The sequence below is a fragment of the Eptatretus burgeri genome, chromosome 5 (assembly GCF_056783735.1).
Source record: "Eptatretus burgeri isolate ZD-2024b chromosome 5, Ebu_testis_v1, whole genome shotgun sequence".
NCBI classification, from domain to species: domain Eukaryota; kingdom Metazoa; phylum Chordata; class Myxini; order Myxiniformes; family Myxinidae; genus Eptatretus; species Eptatretus burgeri.
The window spans coordinates 39,332,889-39,353,689 of record NC_140965.1 but is presented as its reverse complement, the minus strand read 5'-3'; the positions used below and the strand labels follow the sequence as shown (position 1 = coordinate 39,353,689).

The 20,801-nt window shown below is 40.3% G+C and overlaps 1 protein-coding gene across 3 annotated transcripts in view; it reads right to left on the bottom strand.

The window, feature by feature from the left end:
- Positions 1–20,801, bottom strand: part of LOC147026277 (pumilio homolog 1-like) — a 364,690-nt gene that overhangs the window by 100,036 nt on the left and 243,853 nt on the right. For all 3 annotated transcript variants that reach the window (XM_085881544.1, XM_085881546.1, XM_085881545.1), the window contains exons 9-11: positions 6,962–7,078; positions 3,045–3,190; positions 2,736–2,916 (exon numbers count right to left, since the gene is read on the bottom strand). In XM_085881544.1, coding sequence (XP_085737670.1) covers positions 2,736–2,916; positions 3,045–3,190; positions 6,962–7,078 — 444 coding nt within the window. The remainder of the gene's footprint in view (positions 1–2,735; positions 2,917–3,044; positions 3,191–6,961; positions 7,079–20,801) is intronic.

The following is a 20,801-nucleotide window of genomic DNA, read 5'->3' as shown; positions in this document are numbered from 1 at the left end:
CCAGGATGTCTACTACATGCCTGGCAGGCCATGTATTTGGAGCGAGGCCCTTTGTTTTTTTTCCTTCTTGCACCGCCAAGGCGGCGGTCTACGGCACACTTGCTCGTTCCTTCCGTTGGGCGAAACGTGCAGCCTTGTCATCGCCCTGCGCATCTCAACAAGCACTTGCCCTTCAAGAGATTCCCCACGCGAGCCAACGTGTGCAGCTCACCCGCAACTCACGCTGGGAAATCCCCGGTGACGTCACTCGCCCATGGAACCTGCACGGCTTGCCGTGCAGGCCCGCCCGAGCGTGTCATCCCGGGGGCTCGCTCCGCGCGTTCTGCAAATGGAACACGCGGCACAAAGCACGTGATGCCTCGCACACGCGTTCGCATGGGGACCCCTGTTTGCCGAATTCAAACAACACTCGCCGCCATTTTAGCCGTCCACGGCACCAGCTACCGTGCTCTCCAACCGGCCACGCACCAATCGACCAAGACCAAGGAGAAGATCAGAGACGACGATGACCCAGGACCAGACGAATCAGCCAGCAACAAGACCCACGACCCCCAAGATGACAATGACGACCACCACCCCGCTCACAGCCTGGCGTTCCTTTATATTCCTTTTTCCTCCGGGGTGAGCAAATCACCGTCTGAGGCGCTCTCCACCCTTATTGGATGGGGCGTCGTGGGAAAGTCGCTCTCTGTGGCCATCCCAACCCTCATTGGCCGGCGTGTCGTGGGAAAGCCGCCTTCTGTGGCGTGATTGGCCAAGGGGAACACCCCTGCCTTCCTGGGTAGAGTCCCGATCTGAGGCGATGGAAATCTCCGCCCACGTACGTGGGCAATGCCGTCGGTGTGTGAAGTGAAGTGAAGGAGATTTGTTGTAAACGAAACTCCGCAGCGCACACATGTAATTCCCGTTAGACACAGGTAGCGGGCCCTAACTATAAACACACACTTACCGATATAACTGTTCTATAGGACCTGGCTTTGGTGTGCAGTAAAGCTTCCAGATTCGGAACAATATCTCAGGCACCTTTTGAGCTCGGAAGCTGATATTTGGACATGGCAATGACCAAGTGATTTGGCTGTAAAGGGTATTTTGATTTATTGATTAATCAATTGATTATTCATTTTTAGATTACTTACTTGATTTTCAAAAAGTTACAGATTCGGAAGAATCATTGGTGGTTTTGGTATACGATTAACCAATAGATTAAGAAAATAATTATTAGAAACCAATAGATTAAGAAAAAAAATTTTTTTTTTGGGGGGGGGGGGGACCAAGTCTAAAATTTAATGGCATGATCCTTGGACCATACCTAACCCCCCCACCAAGTTTCGTCGAAATCCGTCGAGGATTTTTTCCGTAATACTGTTCACAAACAAACAAACAAATAAAAAACCAATGTCACCCGCAGGTGACCCGTATCTTGCCAAAAGGTGACCACATGTGACTTCTTTAAGGTCACACTGAGGTGAACAGAGCTGCTATCCACCAGGAGCGACTCCTTGAGGAATATCTGCCTACGAGAGATTCCGATGAGAATCGTTCTACAGAGTAACCATGAAAAATATGCGTTTGCCTCATAACGTCACCAAATGACGTCATAATGTCTTAAACTTGACATAGCTAGAAAGCACTCATCGAGGTGTTCAATTTGAGGTACTACACGATATGGTTCCTAAAACTTGAAAATTTGACCTTGGGGTCAAATATGTTTGACCTTCGGCGCTAACCATGAAGGTCAAGGCCAATCGCCACCAAAAATTAATCAGCTGAGCGCCAGACCATGAACTATATTCCCATGAAGTTTGAAGACAATCCGATCAAAATTAATCTAAAAATAAGGGTTTCGTCGACTCCCCTGATTTGCGACAAAGTGACCTTGACCTTTGACCTTGACCTTCAAAATTTTATGCGCTGAAAGGGACCTTTATAGGCCTCTGATATGCGAAGTTACAAAAATTTCCAATGATAACTGTGCTCTGCAGAATTTTTAATACGTGATTACAGACAAACCAAAAAAACCATACAAGCTGACTAACATATCTGGCAAAAACTTCGTTTTGGCAAGATAAAAACGAATTTTTCATGAATTGGTGACGGCCATTTTTGATTTATCAAGTTTATGGGTTAACCATTGAAAATGCAGCTGGGCAAACTTCCTAGTTCGATTTTGAACATATAAATACATCAAAAAAGTTGTTTGTCAGCTGTAAACATGAATATGCCTCTACCATTAACATTTTCTGAAAATTGACCTAGTCTACCTCCTGAGATATGCTTATTTCTGCACCAAGAGGTCAAAATATGACCTTGACCTTTGTCCCAATGCATGACCTTGACCTACAATCAACTTAAAACTTATTCCAAATGATCAAGCATGTGTGAAAACCCTAATATAGACATAAACATCATTGATATTGGTAAAGTAGTTCCAGAGATGGAATAATTTAGGTATTTTCTACAAGCGATGGCGGCCATCTTGGATTTGTCAAGTTTATGGGTTAATCTTTGAAAATACAGCCGGGCAAACCCCCTACATTGATTTAGAACCTATAAATACATCTAAAAAAGTTGTTTGCCAGCCGTAAATATGAAATGCCTCCACAACTTTAAATATGTACATTTTACCAGATTTTGCCCAGTCTATAGTACCGATCTACGAGTCTGAACTTGAAGGAACACATGAGCTCCGAGTGCAAATTGCTGTTAACAAAACGTAGGATAATTCGCTTGTTCACCTGACATTCCCGCAGCTGCTAATCCAGCACCAAAAGGCAGTGCCTGGCTGGATGCAATGGCATTCAAGGCATCCTGGCTCTGCTGTTGACTCTGAGGACTCTGATTCGGAGTGAGAGGTCGCCTATTTCCACCACCACCACCGCCACCACCACTTCCTCCCCCTCCTCCACCTCTCATCATCTGAAATGCAGGAATGCACGAAGCAGACAACACATCAGCAGCATACATCATGCTTATAACCGATGCCTTTTACATAATATACAAACAAATGACAAACGTAAGAGTTATTTTCCACCGGCATCACTTACCTGCTGGTTATGTCCCTGTGCACCAGACTGCTGAGCTGCACTCGAAGCCGCTGCTACTGCAGCAGATACTGCCTGGGGTTGCAACAGGTTCGTGGGATAAACCCCCCATGGCATGCTGTAGTATTGAGGAGGCACAACCGCAGGTCCTGCCAAAGCGAGTACAAGATATAAAAGGAACAGGAGAAAGGAACAGATCAATTCAAAACTCTTTTTGTGGTTCCAGCAAAGTGATGAAACAACTGCACATACAAACCAGGCTGAACAGTTTACATTTTGTATCGTACTGATAAGCCAGATCTGCATCTGGACCTGAACCAAAATCTAATCGGCTTGCTTGTTCTTGTCACGAAACCAACTGATCCACCGAGTTCTGTCATAACTTGTCCAAAACTTTTTGAAATACTGTGATATATATATATATATATATATATATATATATATATATATATATATATATATATATATATATATATATATATATATATATATATATATATATATATATATATATATCTTCTTCTTCTTTCGGCTGCTCCCGTTTGGGGTCACCACAGCGGATCATCCGTATGATCCGCATCGTGATTTGGCACATGTTTTACGCCGGATGCCCTTCCTGACGCAACCCTGGTCGCCTCTTACAGGGCGATATATATTTTGATATATATACATATATATATACATATATATATATACATATATATATACATATATACATATACACACACATATATATATATATATATATATATATATATATATATATACATATATATATACATATATACATATATATATACATATATACATATATATATATACATATATATATATATATGTATATATATATATATATATATATACATATATATATATATATATATATATATATATATATATACATATATATATATATATATATATATATATATATATATATATATATATACATATACATATACATATATATATACATATATATATATATACATATATATATATATACATATATATATATATATATACATATATACATATATACATATATACATCTACACATATATATACATATATACATATATACATATATATATATATATATATATATATATATATATATATAGTCAAAATATATATATATAGTCAAAACTCGCAATGGTGAAGAATCACATAAAAACATTTAGTATCCAGATCTCGATCTTCACCAACATCGAATCAATTCGTCCTGCCCATGCACCCAACATGTCCACCAAATTTTGGTGTCCACGAACCACCCAACATGTCCACTAACCCTAAGAGACAGAATCCACCTTCGTGAAAACACAACCACCTTCTTGAAAACACAAGTCCTTGAAAACATAACCTCCATTCATGTTCCGTGGCAAAAGGTAAAAATATACCCTCCAAACTTGGCATTTGGATTGGCTTGTTTGCCTTCCCAGCTGAACCCATGGCTCGTGATTCTGGGATCACGGGTTCAAATCCCAAGTACTGGATTTCAATGATTGCCTCCTCATGCCCTTGCAATTATTTTGGGGAATTTTTTTTCGCCGACTAGGAATTCTCCGTTGTGCAAAGTCCTTCCTCGGCCCACCTGAGCTCCTGACCACATACAAAAGCTTTTGTCCGTAGACTGATGGAGTACTGCTCTCCCCTCTGGGCTGGTGCTCCTGTCTCCCACCTTTCTTGGCTTCACGCTGTGGAAAACAAGACATTTTGGATCATTGGTATTTCCCACAATGAGGCTGAGTCTTTGGGCCTCTCTCTCACCGCAGGCAGGTTGGTGGTCTTTCGTCTTCCACCATCTCCTCTCCGGTCTCACCCCCCCCCCTGCTCTGTCTGCGATTTGTCCCCACCATATTTCCACAGGAGCTCAAGGTCCGCCAACAACCCTCTTCTGGTATAACTACCAAAATCACGAATCACTGCTCACCTTCACTCTTTCATTCCTCTTTTTCACCGGCTTTGGAATAAACTACTTCACTCTGTTCAATTCCATCCTTCCCTCCAGGCCTTCAAAACAGCTGTTCACCACCACTATCTCACCACCCCCATCCAAAACCTCGATCTTTTCTACCCACGTTAATCCACCCCAAACCCACCTCCTTCAAATTCCCTGCTTTCCTTCCTGAAAGTCCCTGTAATGTCCATCTTGTATACCCCATGTTCCCCAGCCCATCCCTCTCCCTTGCACAGATCTCCTAATGTCTCTGTTCCCCGCTGTTTTTGTCCTTCCCAGTCCCACCCCTCTTGTCTCATGCACCCCTTACTGTGCGTTGTGTGCTAGCTCTCACACGAGCCTCGACAAGGTATGCAAAAAAAATCAAAAAATTAACGTAAAAGTTCACTGATGTCCCATCATATCTTTATCCTGCATGCAATATATGTACAAGCTCTTCCATAAGTCACTGATCAGAAAAAAGTAAAACGATAAAATAAATTTATCACAAATATGGTATCATTCTTGTATGTTTGGTCTTGAGCTCTGGTTCATCCTGATAAATCTCACAATGTCAAAATGTCTCTCCGTAAGTAGTGTCTGGAACCCCCCCCCCACCTTCCATCTACTTTCTCAACAATCCTCTTGAAGTCCTTTCATTCAAGCTTCTGGGTCTCACTATCTGCCATGATCTTTCTTGGGAAAGCCACATTTCCAAGCAGGCCTTCAAAGCCAGTTGCCGAATGGGCAAACTCCGTCGTGCAAATTCCATCCTTGGCACACCTAAACTCCTGACCACATACAAAGCTTTCGTCCATAGCCTGATGGAGTACTACTCTCCCTTCTGGACTGGTGCTCCCGCTTCTCACCTTTCTCAGCTTTACGCTGTGGAAACCAAGGCATTAAGGATCATTGGTATCTCCTGCAATGAGGCCGAGTCTTTGGGTCTGTCTGTCTGTCTGTCTGTCTGTCTGTCTATCTGTCTATCTGTCTCTCTCTCTCTCTCTCTGTCTCTCTCTTTCTCACACACTGCAGGCAGGTCGGTGGTCTTTCTGTCCTCTGCCATCTCCTCTCCAGCCTCACCCACCCCGACTCTGTCTGTCTCCCCCCCACCCCCCCCATATTTATGCAGGGCGCTCAAGGTCCACCAGCAACCCCCATCTGGTAAAACTACCAAAATCAAGAATAACTACTTACTTTCACTCTTTCATTCCCCTTTTTCCACCTTTGGAACAAACTCCCACACACTCTTCAATCCCACTCTTCCCTCCAGATCTTCAAAACAGCTGTTCACCAACACCTCTTACCTTCTCCCATCCAAAACCACGATATTTTCTACCCCTGTTAATCCACCTCCTTCAAATTCCCTGCTTTCCTTCCTTCCTGAAAGTCGCTGTCATGTCCACCTCATTTACCCTGTGTACCTCACCCCATCTCTCTCCTTCCACATATCTCATGTCTCTGTTCCCCACTGTTTCCTCGTTCCCTCTCCTCTCATACGTGTTAGCTCTCATACGAGCCTCAATATTGCAAACAAAAAATACAAATAAAAATAAAAATAAATCAGAATTTGTCACATCATGGTAAAACATTATCATATATCTTTAGAAACAATGGGTTGGAAGGTTAAAAAAAAACTATTGGGTCTTGAGCTTTGGTTCATCCAAAACAAAATACAGTATACACTAAACAGCATTGACATTGTCTTGCATTCATGGAAGAGGTCCATATTTATATTAGTTTGTCTGCAACTTGGGGAAGCATGTTCAATTTCATGTGTATCAAGAAAATGAGTATACAAGTCCCATGCTGGGTTCACAAAAACAAGGTGGAAACCCAACAATAAAGCCATGAATGAACATTCCGAAATTAGTCTCCGTTTTTGAGCCTATCCAAGGCCAAACCCACTTGTAGACCATGCCATCAGATCAGCTACACCAACGATAAGGTTTGTTTCTGCCGAGAGTACACACTCCTTTACCTGTGAGGGTTGCTGCAGTCATGCCGGAATAAGGGTCTGAGCCAGGTGGTACCGCGGCACCAACAATGTATGGATTGTGTACAAAGGAAGCTGCAGCGAGTCCTGCTGAGAATACACCTGGAGAAAAAGAAGTCATCATCATACACAAGGTAAACGTGTATCCACGTAGAGTGCAAACTGTACTTCATTACATTCACTGCTTCTGGGCTCAAATTTTGCCATTCCATTGTCTCAGAAAAGTTGTTTTGGGGGTTATTAGGAGTAGGAGCATGTACTCATACAAAGACAAGATTTGGACAGCAATGTGCAATAAGAATGTTAGATTCGATTTAAATCTCTGAACCTAGATTCAAAATATGAAATAATTCTGGCTGCCAGATCATGTGTTCGATCAGGTGGAAATTTAAAACATATATTCCCCATGACTACTAGGTCATAATTGTGACATTTCATGTCGATTGACGAAGTGGTTCAAGAGAAATAATTTTTTTTAAAGATTCCCGTTCAATCCAATAGGGCTGCCAGACCATGTGACCTATTTATTATTCGTGAACACCCTAGTATCTCCAAGGCTTGGGGAACATGTGAGTGAAGTTTCCCCTCGATCTGTAAAACCATTCTGGAGAAGACGTTTTAAAAAAAGTTTATTCTTCAAAAAATAGGGGCAATACCCCTGGGCACACCTGGTCGCAGCTGAATAAGATAACCATGGAACCACTCGAAGGTGTGGATGACCCACAAAATAAGTAATAGATGTGACGGATCAGTAATATACCACATGATTGGAAATGTTAAGGTGTTCTGTGGAAAAAGCAACTTAAACTAGAACTGCCACTTTACAACTGCTGGCAGTGATGACCAGGTACCCGTACACGACGCCTATGATATGACGTGAGACTTAAACGACGGTCGCAAAGTTTCGCGACGATAGGAAGAGCGGTTCCGGAGAAAACGATATTTAATGTTGTTCTTGAATCCGATGTGGCTGCCAAACCGTGTGACCTATCGATTAGAAATTAACAAACTTATATTCACCACTCGTGTGCGATACGTACGTGAAGTTTCCCCTCGATCTGACCGGCCGTTCTGGAGAAGATGTTTGAAGGTTTTAGGGTAAATTCGATGTGGCCGCCAAACCGTGTGACCTATCGATTAGAAATTAACAAACTTGTGAAAGGATGTCTTGGGGGAAGTGTGCGTGAATTTTTGCCTCGATCTGTCCGGCTGTTCTGGAGAAGAAGATTTAAAAATTTTATTAAATTTTCAATCCAAGATGTCTGACGAACCATGTGACCTATGACATCACAAATTTATATTTTGCTTCAAACCGTGTATTGGAACACGTTTGTCAAGTTTAGTGTGAATCGGAAAAGGTGCGTTTTTCTACACAGATGCCAACCCTCCCGATTTCATTGGGAGGCTTCCGAAAATTCACCCAAACTCCCGCCCTTACGATCACTATCCTTATCCTCCCGAAATTTTGATATTTTTGCACTGTTCACTAATCAGAATGTACTAGTATGAGAATTGAATGAAAAGCATCGTGTGCTACGTATAGCATGTGGTAACTCCATAACGTTCGCTGCTACCAAATTGTACGTAAAAAATTGCAAATTCAAATGAGGAGCAGCGAAACATTGGGTCTGGATCTCACTTATGCGATCATGCACTGAGATTTAGTGCATGCGGTATGTGTGCAATACAGTGCATGCGGTATGTATGCACAGTGTATATGCATGCGATACGCTCACTGCATGCAGCTGGGCCCCGTACCAGCCCGGCGGTCGCGACCACCGTGCGGTGTTTAACAGCCGCTAGAGTTCTACGAGTCGCGCTGCAGCTGTGGAACATCGACTTCGAAGTTACCGATGCTTCAAGCCCTCGATGTTGATTACGAAATGGCAGAAAAGAAGCTTACGAAGACCAAGAAATGGTCTCAGAAGTACAAGACCGAATACAGTCTCCAATACCCGTGTATTCGAAAGTCTGAAAGAGGAATTCATCATGCGTATTATACAGTATGCAGCGTTGATATTTCAGTTGAGCACGGAGGTCGCGATGATATTCGGAAGCACGTTGGAAGCAAACGGCACACAGACATTGCAAAGGAGAGATCTTCGAGCATGAGTACCGGTACACTTCTGAATTATTTCACCAAACAAGGGACAAGCGAGGAAGAGGATGTTACCCGAGCGGAACTTCTCTTTAGTGGATTTATTGTGGAACATAACTTGCCCATATCAGTCTCAGATCATGCTGGACCTCTATTTCAAAAGATGTTTCCAGATTCAAAAGTTGCTTCAAAGTATGGATGTGCAAGAACAAAAACTTCAGCAATAATTGGTGAGTTGTCAAATGTTACTGCTTCATCTATTGCCGATATTGCTAGACTAGCTCCATTTAGCCTAGCTACAGACGGTAGCAATGAGAGTGGTGAGGCCCAGCTATATCCTGTCCTGATTTCGTACTATGACAACAGTGCTGGGATTGTGAAGCAACGTTTGCTAAGTTTGCCTGCGTGCAAACAAGATTCCACTGGAGAAAACATTTTCAAACTGCTTGATCATGAGTTCAGTGATAGGAAAATTCCGTGGGGAAATTGTTTCCTTTTGTGCTGATAATGCCTCTGTCATGGTGGGCAAGCACAAAGGAGTCGCTGCTTATATCCACAAACAAAATCCAGAGTGCTACATCATGGGATGCCCTTGCCATATGATGCACAATACGGCCAAGAAGGCGGCTCAGGCCTTACCCATTGAATTAGATGACTTTCTCATCGATATTTACTACTACTTGGACAAAAGTAGTAAACGCGTCAAAGGAGTGAAAGCACTGCAAGAACTCTGTGATGCCCCGACACACAAGATTCTGAAGCACGTCGCAACAAGGTGGCTGTCCCTTGGTCAGTGCCTAGACAGGCTGATTGAACAGTGGGAGCCACTTCGCCTCTTCTTCAAAGAAGAAGTACGAAGAAAAATGCAACCAACTGTAGCCAAGACTCTAACAACGAGTAAGAAGGACGGCACTGTATCTACTGCCAGTACTGGCACTGTAGGATCAAGCACTAGTGGAGCAGCATTCACCACTACCACTGCAGTATCTGCTGCGAAGAAGACAGCAGGGACAGCACCAAAACCAATGCTGAGAGCAGGTAGCATCACCGGCCCTTCATCACGTTCATCTACAAAGCAGATCCCTTCAGAGTCGAGAAAGACTGTGATAGTCCCATCTACAGGCAAAGAAGGACCCAAGTTAAGTTCTGCTTTTGCCAAATCACTTGATAGAAGCTCAGCAAAACCTTCGAATCAGAGGTCTTCTTCCTTGGCTGCACCTACCTCAAGCTCTCTCCTCAAACGTAAAATTGGATCTGGTACTACGAGTCTGACCTCTTCTGCTGACAGTAAACGCAAGTGTGATCGCCCTGCGGCTAAGTGTACTACGAGTTCTACAACTAAAAGCGCATCTTCCTCAAACACTGTGCAGGAATCTAGAGAAAAACGTGTCAACAGGATGTTCTTGTCTCCACAAACAAAACTCTATTGTTTCTTCCTTCGATATGCTAACAAGCTTTTTGAGAAGGGGAATCTTCTGCTCCAAAGAGACGAACCCTGTATTCATCTCCTGCACGGAGAATTGAATGGTCTTCTGAAAGATATCTTCGTACGGTTTTTGAAACCATCGGTGTCATCGGTTGCTCTGGTAAATGTACCCTTCTCTGACAGAAATCATCAGAAGAATGATGAGGACCTCATGATTGGGAACGATGTCAAACTGTATATAAGGGAACAAAGGAGTCTCAAGAAATCCACCTTCACTCTGAGTGAGTCAGACATCCAAGGTTTCTTCAGTGCAGTTCGCTCATATTATGTGAAAGCCTGCAATTACATCTTCAAAACCTGGCCGCGAGATGATGAATTAGCCAAGCATGCTCAGGTGCTGGATGTTAAGCTACACCAAGAAGTGGGGTTTGACTGTGTGGAGTTTTTCATCAAGAAATTCCCCTGTCTGTTCAGTGGCGGTGATAGTGACATAGACAGTCTTGAGAGTGAATTCGCTCACTACCAGGCAGACGCCTCCATAGCTACAAATGCTACTGAGACAGTGAGATTGGGTGAGCAGTGGCATCGGATTTCACAGCTCACAGATCCCTGCACTGGTGCCAAGAAGTATCCTAATTTGAGCAAAGTGATGAAGGGAATCTTGGTCATTCCTCATTCGAACGCATCATGTGAGCGGGCACTCAGTCTTGTACGGAATAATCATACTGAATTTCGTCTCAATTTGAGTGTCAAAACCCTGGAAGCTCTCTTAATTGAAAAACTAGCTCATAGCACCCCTTGCTACCAGAGAGAATACAGCAAAGACATAATCAGAAGGGCTAAAAGAGCCACACAGCTGTCACTCAGCAAAGCTGCCATGGAAAAAGCAAGCAGCAGTAGTACCAGCCAGTAAGGTAAGAAAAATATTGCTTCTTTTGTGCTTTTTGTTAATCTTTGATTGTCCCCTAACTTACTAATATTAACATACATGTAACATTAAAGAGTGCACAATTTTCCCCTTTTTTTGTTCAAAAAGTGGGAATTCTTAACATGTTAAATGCTCCAAAATAGGGCTCAGAGGGCACTAGAGAGCGTCTAGAACCCCAGAGCTTCCAGGGCCCTAAGGCGGGCCCTGGACCCCGCAACAAGGGTCGAGCGCCCTGCGCTCGAGATGTGCGCTTCGCGCGCATTATTTGGTGTCGGTTGCAAATCCTCCCTAATTCTGATTTCCAAAAGTTGGCATCTCTGTTTTCTATCCAAGATGCCCGCCACACAATGTGACTTGTGACGTCATAATTTTTAGCATGCCTTATTTTAGCACTTCATGATTTACTCTTCTTCTTCATTTTTTACTCTTCTTCTTTGTTTTACTCTTCTTCTTCTTCATTTTTTACTCTTCTTCTCATTCATTTTTTTTACTCTTCTTCTTCTTCTTCTTCTTCATTATTTTAACTCTTCTTCTTGATTATTTACTCTTCTTCTTGATTATTTACTCTTCTTCATTTTTTTCTCTTCTTCATTTTTTCTCTTCATTTTTTTACTCGACTTCTTCATTGTTTTACTCTTCTTCTTCATTATTTACTCTTCTTCATTTTTACTCTTCTTCTTCGTTATTTTTTTACTCTTCTTCATTATTTACTCTTCTTCATTTTTTACTCTTCTTCATTTTTCTCTTCTTCAATTTTTACTCTTCTTCATTTTTTCTCTTCATTTTTACTCTTGTTCTTCGTTATGTACTCTTCTTCTTCATCTTCATTTTTTACTCTTCTTCTTCTTCATTATTTTTTACTCTTCATTTTTTCTCTTCTTCTTCATTTTTTCTCTTCTTCTTCATTTTATTACTCTTCTTCCTCATTTTATTACTCTTCTTCTTCTTCATTTTGTTACTCTTCTTCTTCTTCATTTTGTTACTCTTCTTCATTTTGTTACTCTTCTTCTTCTTCATTTTATTACTCTTCTTCCTCATTTTATTACTCTTCTTCTTCTTTTTATTACTCTTCTTCTTCATTTTATTACACTTCTTCATTATTTACTCTTCTAAATTAAAATTAAGAGAGCTCGGCGTTGTTGTTGTTGTTGTTGTTGTTGTTCTTCTTCTTCTTCTTCTGGTGGTGAAGACAGATCCTTTAGGACTCGAGTCTTTCATATACAGGATCCAGATCTCCTTAAATACTAAACACTTGTACACATCCTCGCATTGAGGGTGCCTTTTGAGAGCGTCTATCATGAACTTTTAAATATATTCGGAAATTTGCTTTAAAGTTTCGAAAAGTTCACGTTACTATTTAAAGATTATTCCATTTAATGTATTGTAATTTCGTAAATACACTATTTTCTTGTCATGAACGACGATCGTCCATGACGGGTCTCGCTATTGGCTCCGTCAAGGCATGTGACGAAATATCGGAAGTTGTTTTTTTTTCTTTCTTCTTCTTCTTCTTCTTCTTCTTAAGTTCGTGTTCTTCTTCTTCTGGTGAAGACAAAACCTTTAGGACACGGCTCTTGGACACATTTGTCTTTGTCAACATATGTGCAGGCATGGGGCTAGATTATAGTCGCCAAGTCTTGCTTCGATAGGATATGTGGTTCCAGAGAAAACATTATTTAATATAATTCTTGAATCGAACATGGCTGCCAAACCATGTGACCTATCAATTAGAAATTAACAAACTTGTGAAAGGATGTCTTGTGGAAAGTGTGTGTGAATTTTTGCCTCAATCTGTCTGGCCGTTCTGGAGAAGAAGATTTTTAAAATTTATTAATTTTCAATCCAAGATGGCAAACAAACCACGTGATCTATGACATCATAAATTTAAATTCTGCTTCCAATCGTGTAGTGGAACCCGCTTGTGAAGTTTCGTCTTTATCGGACAAAGTGCGTTATTCTATCCAAGACGGCTGCCAAACGATGTGACATGTGACGTCATAATTTTTAACGTGCATGCAGGCATGGGGGCAGATTATATTGGCCAAGTTTCGCTTTGATAGGTTATCTGGTTCCAGAGAAAACATTATTTAATATAATTCTTGAATCCAACATGGCCGCCAAACCATGTGACCTATCAATTAAAAATTAACAAAGTCATATTCACTACTCGTGTGCACTACCCAGACCTCGGCCTTTGATACAACATGAGATACATGAGATGACAAAAAAAAATTATATTCTGCTTTCAACTGTGTAGTGGAACATGTCTGTGAAGTTTCGTGTTAATCGGAAAAGGTGCGTTTTTCTATCCAAGATGGCCACCAAACTATGTGACTTGTGACGTCATAATTTCTACCATGTATGCAGACATCATGGGGGATGACAGTTGCAAATTTTTGCTTCGATAGGTTAAGCCGTTCCAGAGAAAACATTATTTAATATTTTTTTCTTAAATCCAACATGGCCACCAAACCATGTGACTTGTGACATAATAATTTTTACCATGTATGCAGAATTGATGGAAGATGGCATTTGCAAATTTTCACTTCGATAGGTTAAGCGGTTCCAGAGAAAACATTATTTAATATATTTTTTAATCCAACATGGCTGCCAAACGATGTGACCTATCAATTAGAAATTAACAAACTTGTATTCGCTACTCATGTGCAATATGTGTGTGAAGTTTCCCCTTGATCAGATCAGCCGTTCTGGAAAAGATGTTTGAAGGTTTTAGGGTTAATTCAAGATGGCCGCCAAACCATGTGACCGATCAAGAAGAAATTAACAAACTTGAGAAAGCACCACATGGGGAATATATGTGTGAAGTTTCGTCTCAATCTGTCTTGCCGTTCTGGAGAAGATTTTAAAAATTTATTCATTTTCAATCCAAGATGGCTGCCGAACCATGTGACCTATAACATCATAAATTTATATTCAGCTTCCCATCGGGGACCCTAACAAGCCTGTGAAGTTTCGTATAAATCGGATAAGGTCAGTTTTTCTATCCAAGATGGCCGCCAAACCATGTGACTTGTGGCGTCATAATTTTTACTATGAATGCAGACGTCATAGAGGATGACAGTTGCAAATTTTCGCTTCGATAGGTTATGTGATTCCAGAGAAAACATTATTTAATATTTTTCATGAATCCAACATGGCTGCCAAACCATGTGACCTATCAATTGGAAATTAACAAACTTATATTCCCTACTTGTGGCCAATAGGTTTGTGAAGTTTCCCCTTGATCTGATGAGCCGTTCTGGAGAAGAAGATGTTTGAAGGTTTTGGGTAAATTCAAGATGGCCACCAAACCGTATGACCGATCAATAAGAAATTAACAAACTTGATAAAGGACCTCATGGGGAATGTGTGTGAAAAGTTTCGCCTCAACCTGTTTGGCAGTTCTGGAGAAGAAGATTAAAAAAAAAAATTCCAAAAACAAGATGGCTGCCGAACCAAGTGAACTATGTCATAATATATTTTTTTCTACGGTCAATTGTTGTGCAGATGAGGCTCAAGAAATTTCAGATTTTTCCTATGCAGTGTTGTACCTAACGAATTTTGACCGGCACACCTCTTGACCGATGACCTCACGAAAAATCACCCCTGTTCCCCTTGAGGAGCTTATTCAAATGTATGAAGCGAAAATATTTTTACCCCAGAAAGTTTCAGAGATACAGACGTCCAAAGTTTATCGGTTTTTTCAAGATGGCGCCCGTACCACGTGACCTATGACGTCACAATTACCACTTGAGTTTGCTATCAAAAAAGATACATACTATGGTGAAAATTTCGTGTCGATCGGACTTACCGTTCCTGAGAAAATGATTTTTAAAGCGAAAGAACCCGCAAATTGCCGGTGGAAAAAGAATAAATAAGAAATAATAAAAAATTAAAACTGGTAAACCAGTAATCCCAGGCTTCAACCCATGCATCCGACATCAAAGGACTTTAATTTGCACTGAGTCTGCAATGGGCTCTCGCTACGGTGTCCCTCATGTTATATCAATGAAGGATTGTAAAGCCGATAGCAATACATGATAAAGAAAGAAACTTCACATTGGACAAAGTTTCAAGTCCCGAAAAAAGTCCAATAACTACACATTTGCATATTAATGTAAATGGCAAACTTGTAGGACGTTAAACGATCTTCCAGAATGTGCAGTCACGATAGCTCTATCTTCTTTCGGTTTCATTTTACGACATGTCGAAAATGAGTTATTTTAAACTTTGGGGGGCTCTGGGGCCTCACTGGGGTCAAATACAGACATAGTATACACATATTTGGAGTCCCCTGTTTATGACCTATCTAAATCTGTCATTAAAATTTTTCAACTCTCATTTGCATATTTAATGAGGCGAATCGGCATCATTTTAATCATATAAATTATGTAACGAGTTTGACTAAATTAACAACTTAACATTCCCATGGAACATCGGAAATGTGCGCAAAAGATTGAGGCTGTCGGGTTATCCTTTCTGGAGAATAAGTTTTTAGGTTTTGGTGAAAATCCAATATGGCCGCCATACCACGTGACCTACGTCATCAAAATTTTCAAAGTGTAAACTTCAGGTGGAGAGTTATTAAATGGATAAGTTTCATTGAATTTCATCCAACCATTGTTTTCATTTAACGACATTTCAAAAATAGGTGATTTTAAACTTTGGGGGGCTCTGGGGCCTCACTGGGGTAAAATACAGACATAATGTAAACATATTTGGAGTCCCCTCTTTAAGGCCTATCTAAATCCGTCACTCGATTTTTTCAACTCTCATTTGCTAATTTTGCATATTTAATGAGTCGAATCAGCATAATTTTAATCATATAAATTTAGTGACGATTTTGACCAAATTAACAACTTAATATTCACATGGAACATCAGACATGTGTGCAAAGGCTTGAGGCTGTTGGGTTATGCGTTCTGGAGAAGATGTTTTTAGGTTTTAGAGAAAATCCAATATAGCCGCCATACCACATGACCTACGTCATCAAAATTTTCAAAGTATAAACTTCAGGTGGAGAGTTATTACGTGTTTAAGTTTCATTGAATTTCATCCAAGTGTTGTTTTCATTTTATGACATTTCAAAAATGGGTGATTTTCAACTTTGAGGGGCGCTGGGGGCTCACTGGGGTCAAATACAGACATAGTATAAATATATTGGGAGTCCCCTGTTTATGTGTTATCTAAATTTGTCATTAAATTTTTTCAACTCTCATTTGCATATTTTGCATATTTAATGAGGCGAATCGGCATCATTTTAAATCATATGAATTATGTAACGATTTTGACCAAATTAACAACTTAACATTCCCATGGGACAATGCAAATGTGTGCAAAAGTTTGAGGCTGTCGTGTTATCCGTTCTGGAGAAGAAGATGTTTTTAGGTTTTGGAGAAAATCCAATATGGCCGCCATACCACGTGACCTACGTCATCAAATGTTTCATAGTATAAACTTCAGGTGGAGAGTTATTATGGTGTTAAGTTTCGTTGAATTTCATCCAACAGTTTTCCCTCCAGATCCGCCACAAAATCGGTCAGTAGAACATAAAAACGCCTTTAATAATAATTAAAACTGGTAAACCAGTAATCCCGGGCTTCAAGGCGTGCCTCCATTTTAACAAATTTCAACACTATCACCCTGTCACATCATATGGGTTTTCCGAGTTAGAAAGTTAGTTCAAGTCTGCAATGGGGTCCAGCCACGGGGTCCCTCATATTATATCAATGAAGGATTGAAAAGCCCATAGCAATACATGATAAAGAAAGAAACGTCACATTGGACAAATCGAGGCTGGACAAATTTTCAAGTCCCCAAAAAAGGCCAATAACTCCACATTTGCATATTAATGTAAATGGCGAACTTGTAGAACGTTAAAATATCTTCCAGAATGGGTGGTCACTTTTTGTCTATCTTCTTTGGTTTTCATTTTACGACATGTCAAAAATGGGTGATTTTCAACTTTGGGGGGCTCTGGGGCCTCACTCGGGTAAAATACAGACATAGTGTAAACATATTTGGAATCCCCTCTTCAAGGCCTATCAGAATCTGTCATTAAATTTTTTCAACTCTCATTTGCATATTTGGCATATTTAATGAGGCGAATCGGCATCTTTTTAATCATATAAATTATGCAACGATTTCAACGAAATTAACAACTTAACATTCCCATGGAATATCGGATATGTGTGCAAAAGCTTGAGGCTGTTGGGTTATCCCTTCTGGAGAAGAAGATGTTTTTAGGTTTTGGAGAAAATCCAATATGGCCATCATACCACGTGACCGACGTCATCAAAATTTTCAAAGTATAAACTTCAGTTCGAGAGTTATTAAATGGATAAGTATTATTGAATTTCATCAAAGCATTGTTTTCATTTAACGACATTTCAAAAATGGGTGATTTTCAACTTTGGGGGTCTCTGGGGCCTCATTGGGGTCAAGTCCAGACATGCTATAAACATATTTGGACTCCCCTGTTTATGTCCTATCTAAATCAGTCCTTAAATTTTTTGAACTCTCATTTGCATATTTTGCATATTTAATGAGGCGAATCGGCATCATTTAAAATCAAATTAACTAAATAACGATTTTGAGCAAATTAACAACTTAACATTCCCATGGAATATCGGACATGTGTGCAAAAGCTTGAGGCTGTTGGGTTATCCCTTCTGGAGAAGAATATGTTTTTAGGTTTTGGAGAAAATCCAATATGGCCGCCATACCACGTGACCTACGTCATCAAAATTTTCAAAGTATAAACTTCAGGTGGAGAGATATTAAATGGATAAGTTCCATTGAATTTAATCCAAGCGTTGTTTTCATTTTATGACATTTCAAAAATGGGTCATTTTCAACTTTGGGGGGCACTGGGGGCTCACTGGGGTCAAATACAGACATAGTATAAATATATTGGGAGTCCCCTGTTTATGTGTTATCGAAATTTGTCATTAAATTTTTTCAACTCTCATTTGCATATTTTGCATATTTAATGAGGCGAATCGGCATCATTTTAAATCATATTAATTATGTAACGATTTCGACCAAATTAACATTACCATGGAACAATGCAAATGTGTGCAAAAGTTTGAGGCTGTCGTGTTATCCGTTCTGGAGAAGAAGATGTTTTTAGGTTTTGGATAAAATCCAATATGGCCACCATACCACGTGACCTACGTCATCAAATGTTTCATAGTATAAACTTCAGGTGGTGAGTAATTATCCTCTTAAGTTTCGTTCAATTTCATCCGACAGTTTTCCCTCCAGATCCGCCACAAAATCGGTCAGTAGAACATAAAAACGCCTTTAATAATAATAATACTAACGATTTCAATAGCTTCAGCCATGCTTGAAGCCCTAATAATACTAACGAATTCAATAGGGCTTCAGCCATTTGGCTTGAAGCCCTAATAAGGAAATAAACAGAAGAAAAACAATAGGGTTCCCTGTCAGAATGACAGGGTATCCTAACTAGAACTGCCACTTTACAACTGCTGGCAGTAATGACCGGGTACCCAGACCTCCGCTTTTAATACGACGTGACTTAAATGATAGTCGCAAAGTTTTGCGTCGATAGGATAAGTGGTTCCAGAGAAAACAATATTTAATATTGTTCTTGAATCCAACATGGCTGCCAAACCATGTGACCTATCAATTAGAAATTAACAAACGTATATTCCCTACTCGTGGGCAATACGTTTGTGAAGTTTCCCCTTCATCTGACGAGCCGTTCTGTAGAAGAAGATGTTTGAAGGTTGAAGGTAAATTCAAGATGGCCGCCAAACCGTATGACCGATCAATAAGAAATGAACAAACTTGATAAAGGACCTCATGGGGAATGTGTGTGTAAAGTTTCGCCTCAATCTGATTAGCCGTTCTGGAGAAGAAGATTTTAAAAATTTATTAATTTTCAATCCAAGATGACTGACGAACCATATGACTTATGACATCATAAGTTTACATCCTGCCTCCTATCCCGTCGTGGAATACGTGTGTGAAGTTTCGTGTTAATCGGATAAGATGCGTTTTTCTATCCAAGATGGCCGCCAAACCCTGTGACTTGTGACGTCATAATTTTTACTATGAATGCAGACATCATGGAGGAAGATGGTTGCAAATTTTCGCTTCGATTGGTTATGTGATTCCAGAGAAAACATTGTTTAATATTTTTCATGAATCCAACATGGCTGCCAAACCATGTGACCTATCAATTAGAAATTAACAACCTTATATTCCCTACTCGTGAGCAATACGGTTGTGAAGTTTCCCCTTCATCTGACGAGCCATTCTGGAGAAGATGTTTGAAGGTTTAGGGTAAATTGAAGATGGCCGCCAAACCGTATGACCGATCAATAAGAAATTAACAAACTTGATAAAGGACCTCATCGGGAATGTGTGTGAAAAGTTTCGCCTCAATCTGTTTAGCCGTTCTGGAGAAGAAGATTTTTTTTAAAAAAAAATCCCAAAACAAGATGGCTGCCAAACCAAGTGACCTATGACGTCATATATTTTTTCTACGGTGAATTATTGTGCAGATGAGCCTCAAGAAATTTCAGATTTTTCCTATGCAGTGTTGTACCTAACGAATTTTGACCGGCACACCTCTTGACCGATGACCTCACGAAAATCACCCGTTCCCCATGAGGAGCTTATTCAAATTTATGACGCGAAAACATTTTTACCCTAGGTTTCAGAGATACAGACATCCAAAGTTTATCGTTTTTTTCAAGATGGCGCCCGTACCACGTGACCTATGACGTCACAATTACCACTTAAGTTTGCTATCAAAAAAAGATACATACTATGGTGAAAATTTCGCGTTGATCGGACTTACCGTTCCTGAGAAAATAATTTTTAAAGCGAAAGAACCCGCAAATTGCCGGCGAAAAAGAATAAATAAGAAATAATAAAAAAAAAATAAGGAAATAAACAGAAGAAAAACAATAGGGTTCCCTGTCAGAATGACAGGGTACCCTAATAATAAAGAATAAAAAATAAGGAAATAAACAGAAGAAAAACAATAGGGTTCCCTGTCAGAATGACAGGGTACCCTAATAATTAAACAAGTATTGTGGTTACCATGTGAAAGTGCACTGATACATAGAGCATATGTGGAGCTCATTGGAGGGCTGGAATATCAGCATTACTTTAAGGACAGCTTTGTTGAAGCTAAAATGTCTCAATAACTGATGACAATATTTCTACATGAAAGAGAAACAAACTGGGAGAAAGAATCGGTGTGGGACATGCTGATCCAGACCGATGGTCAAGCCTCTGGGTAGACTGGGAATGCAGACTTTTTGTCACCTGGTTTCGGATTGACCTTGTGTTCAATACAATACAAGGTGAGCAGTGAGACATTTGAGAGGATGAG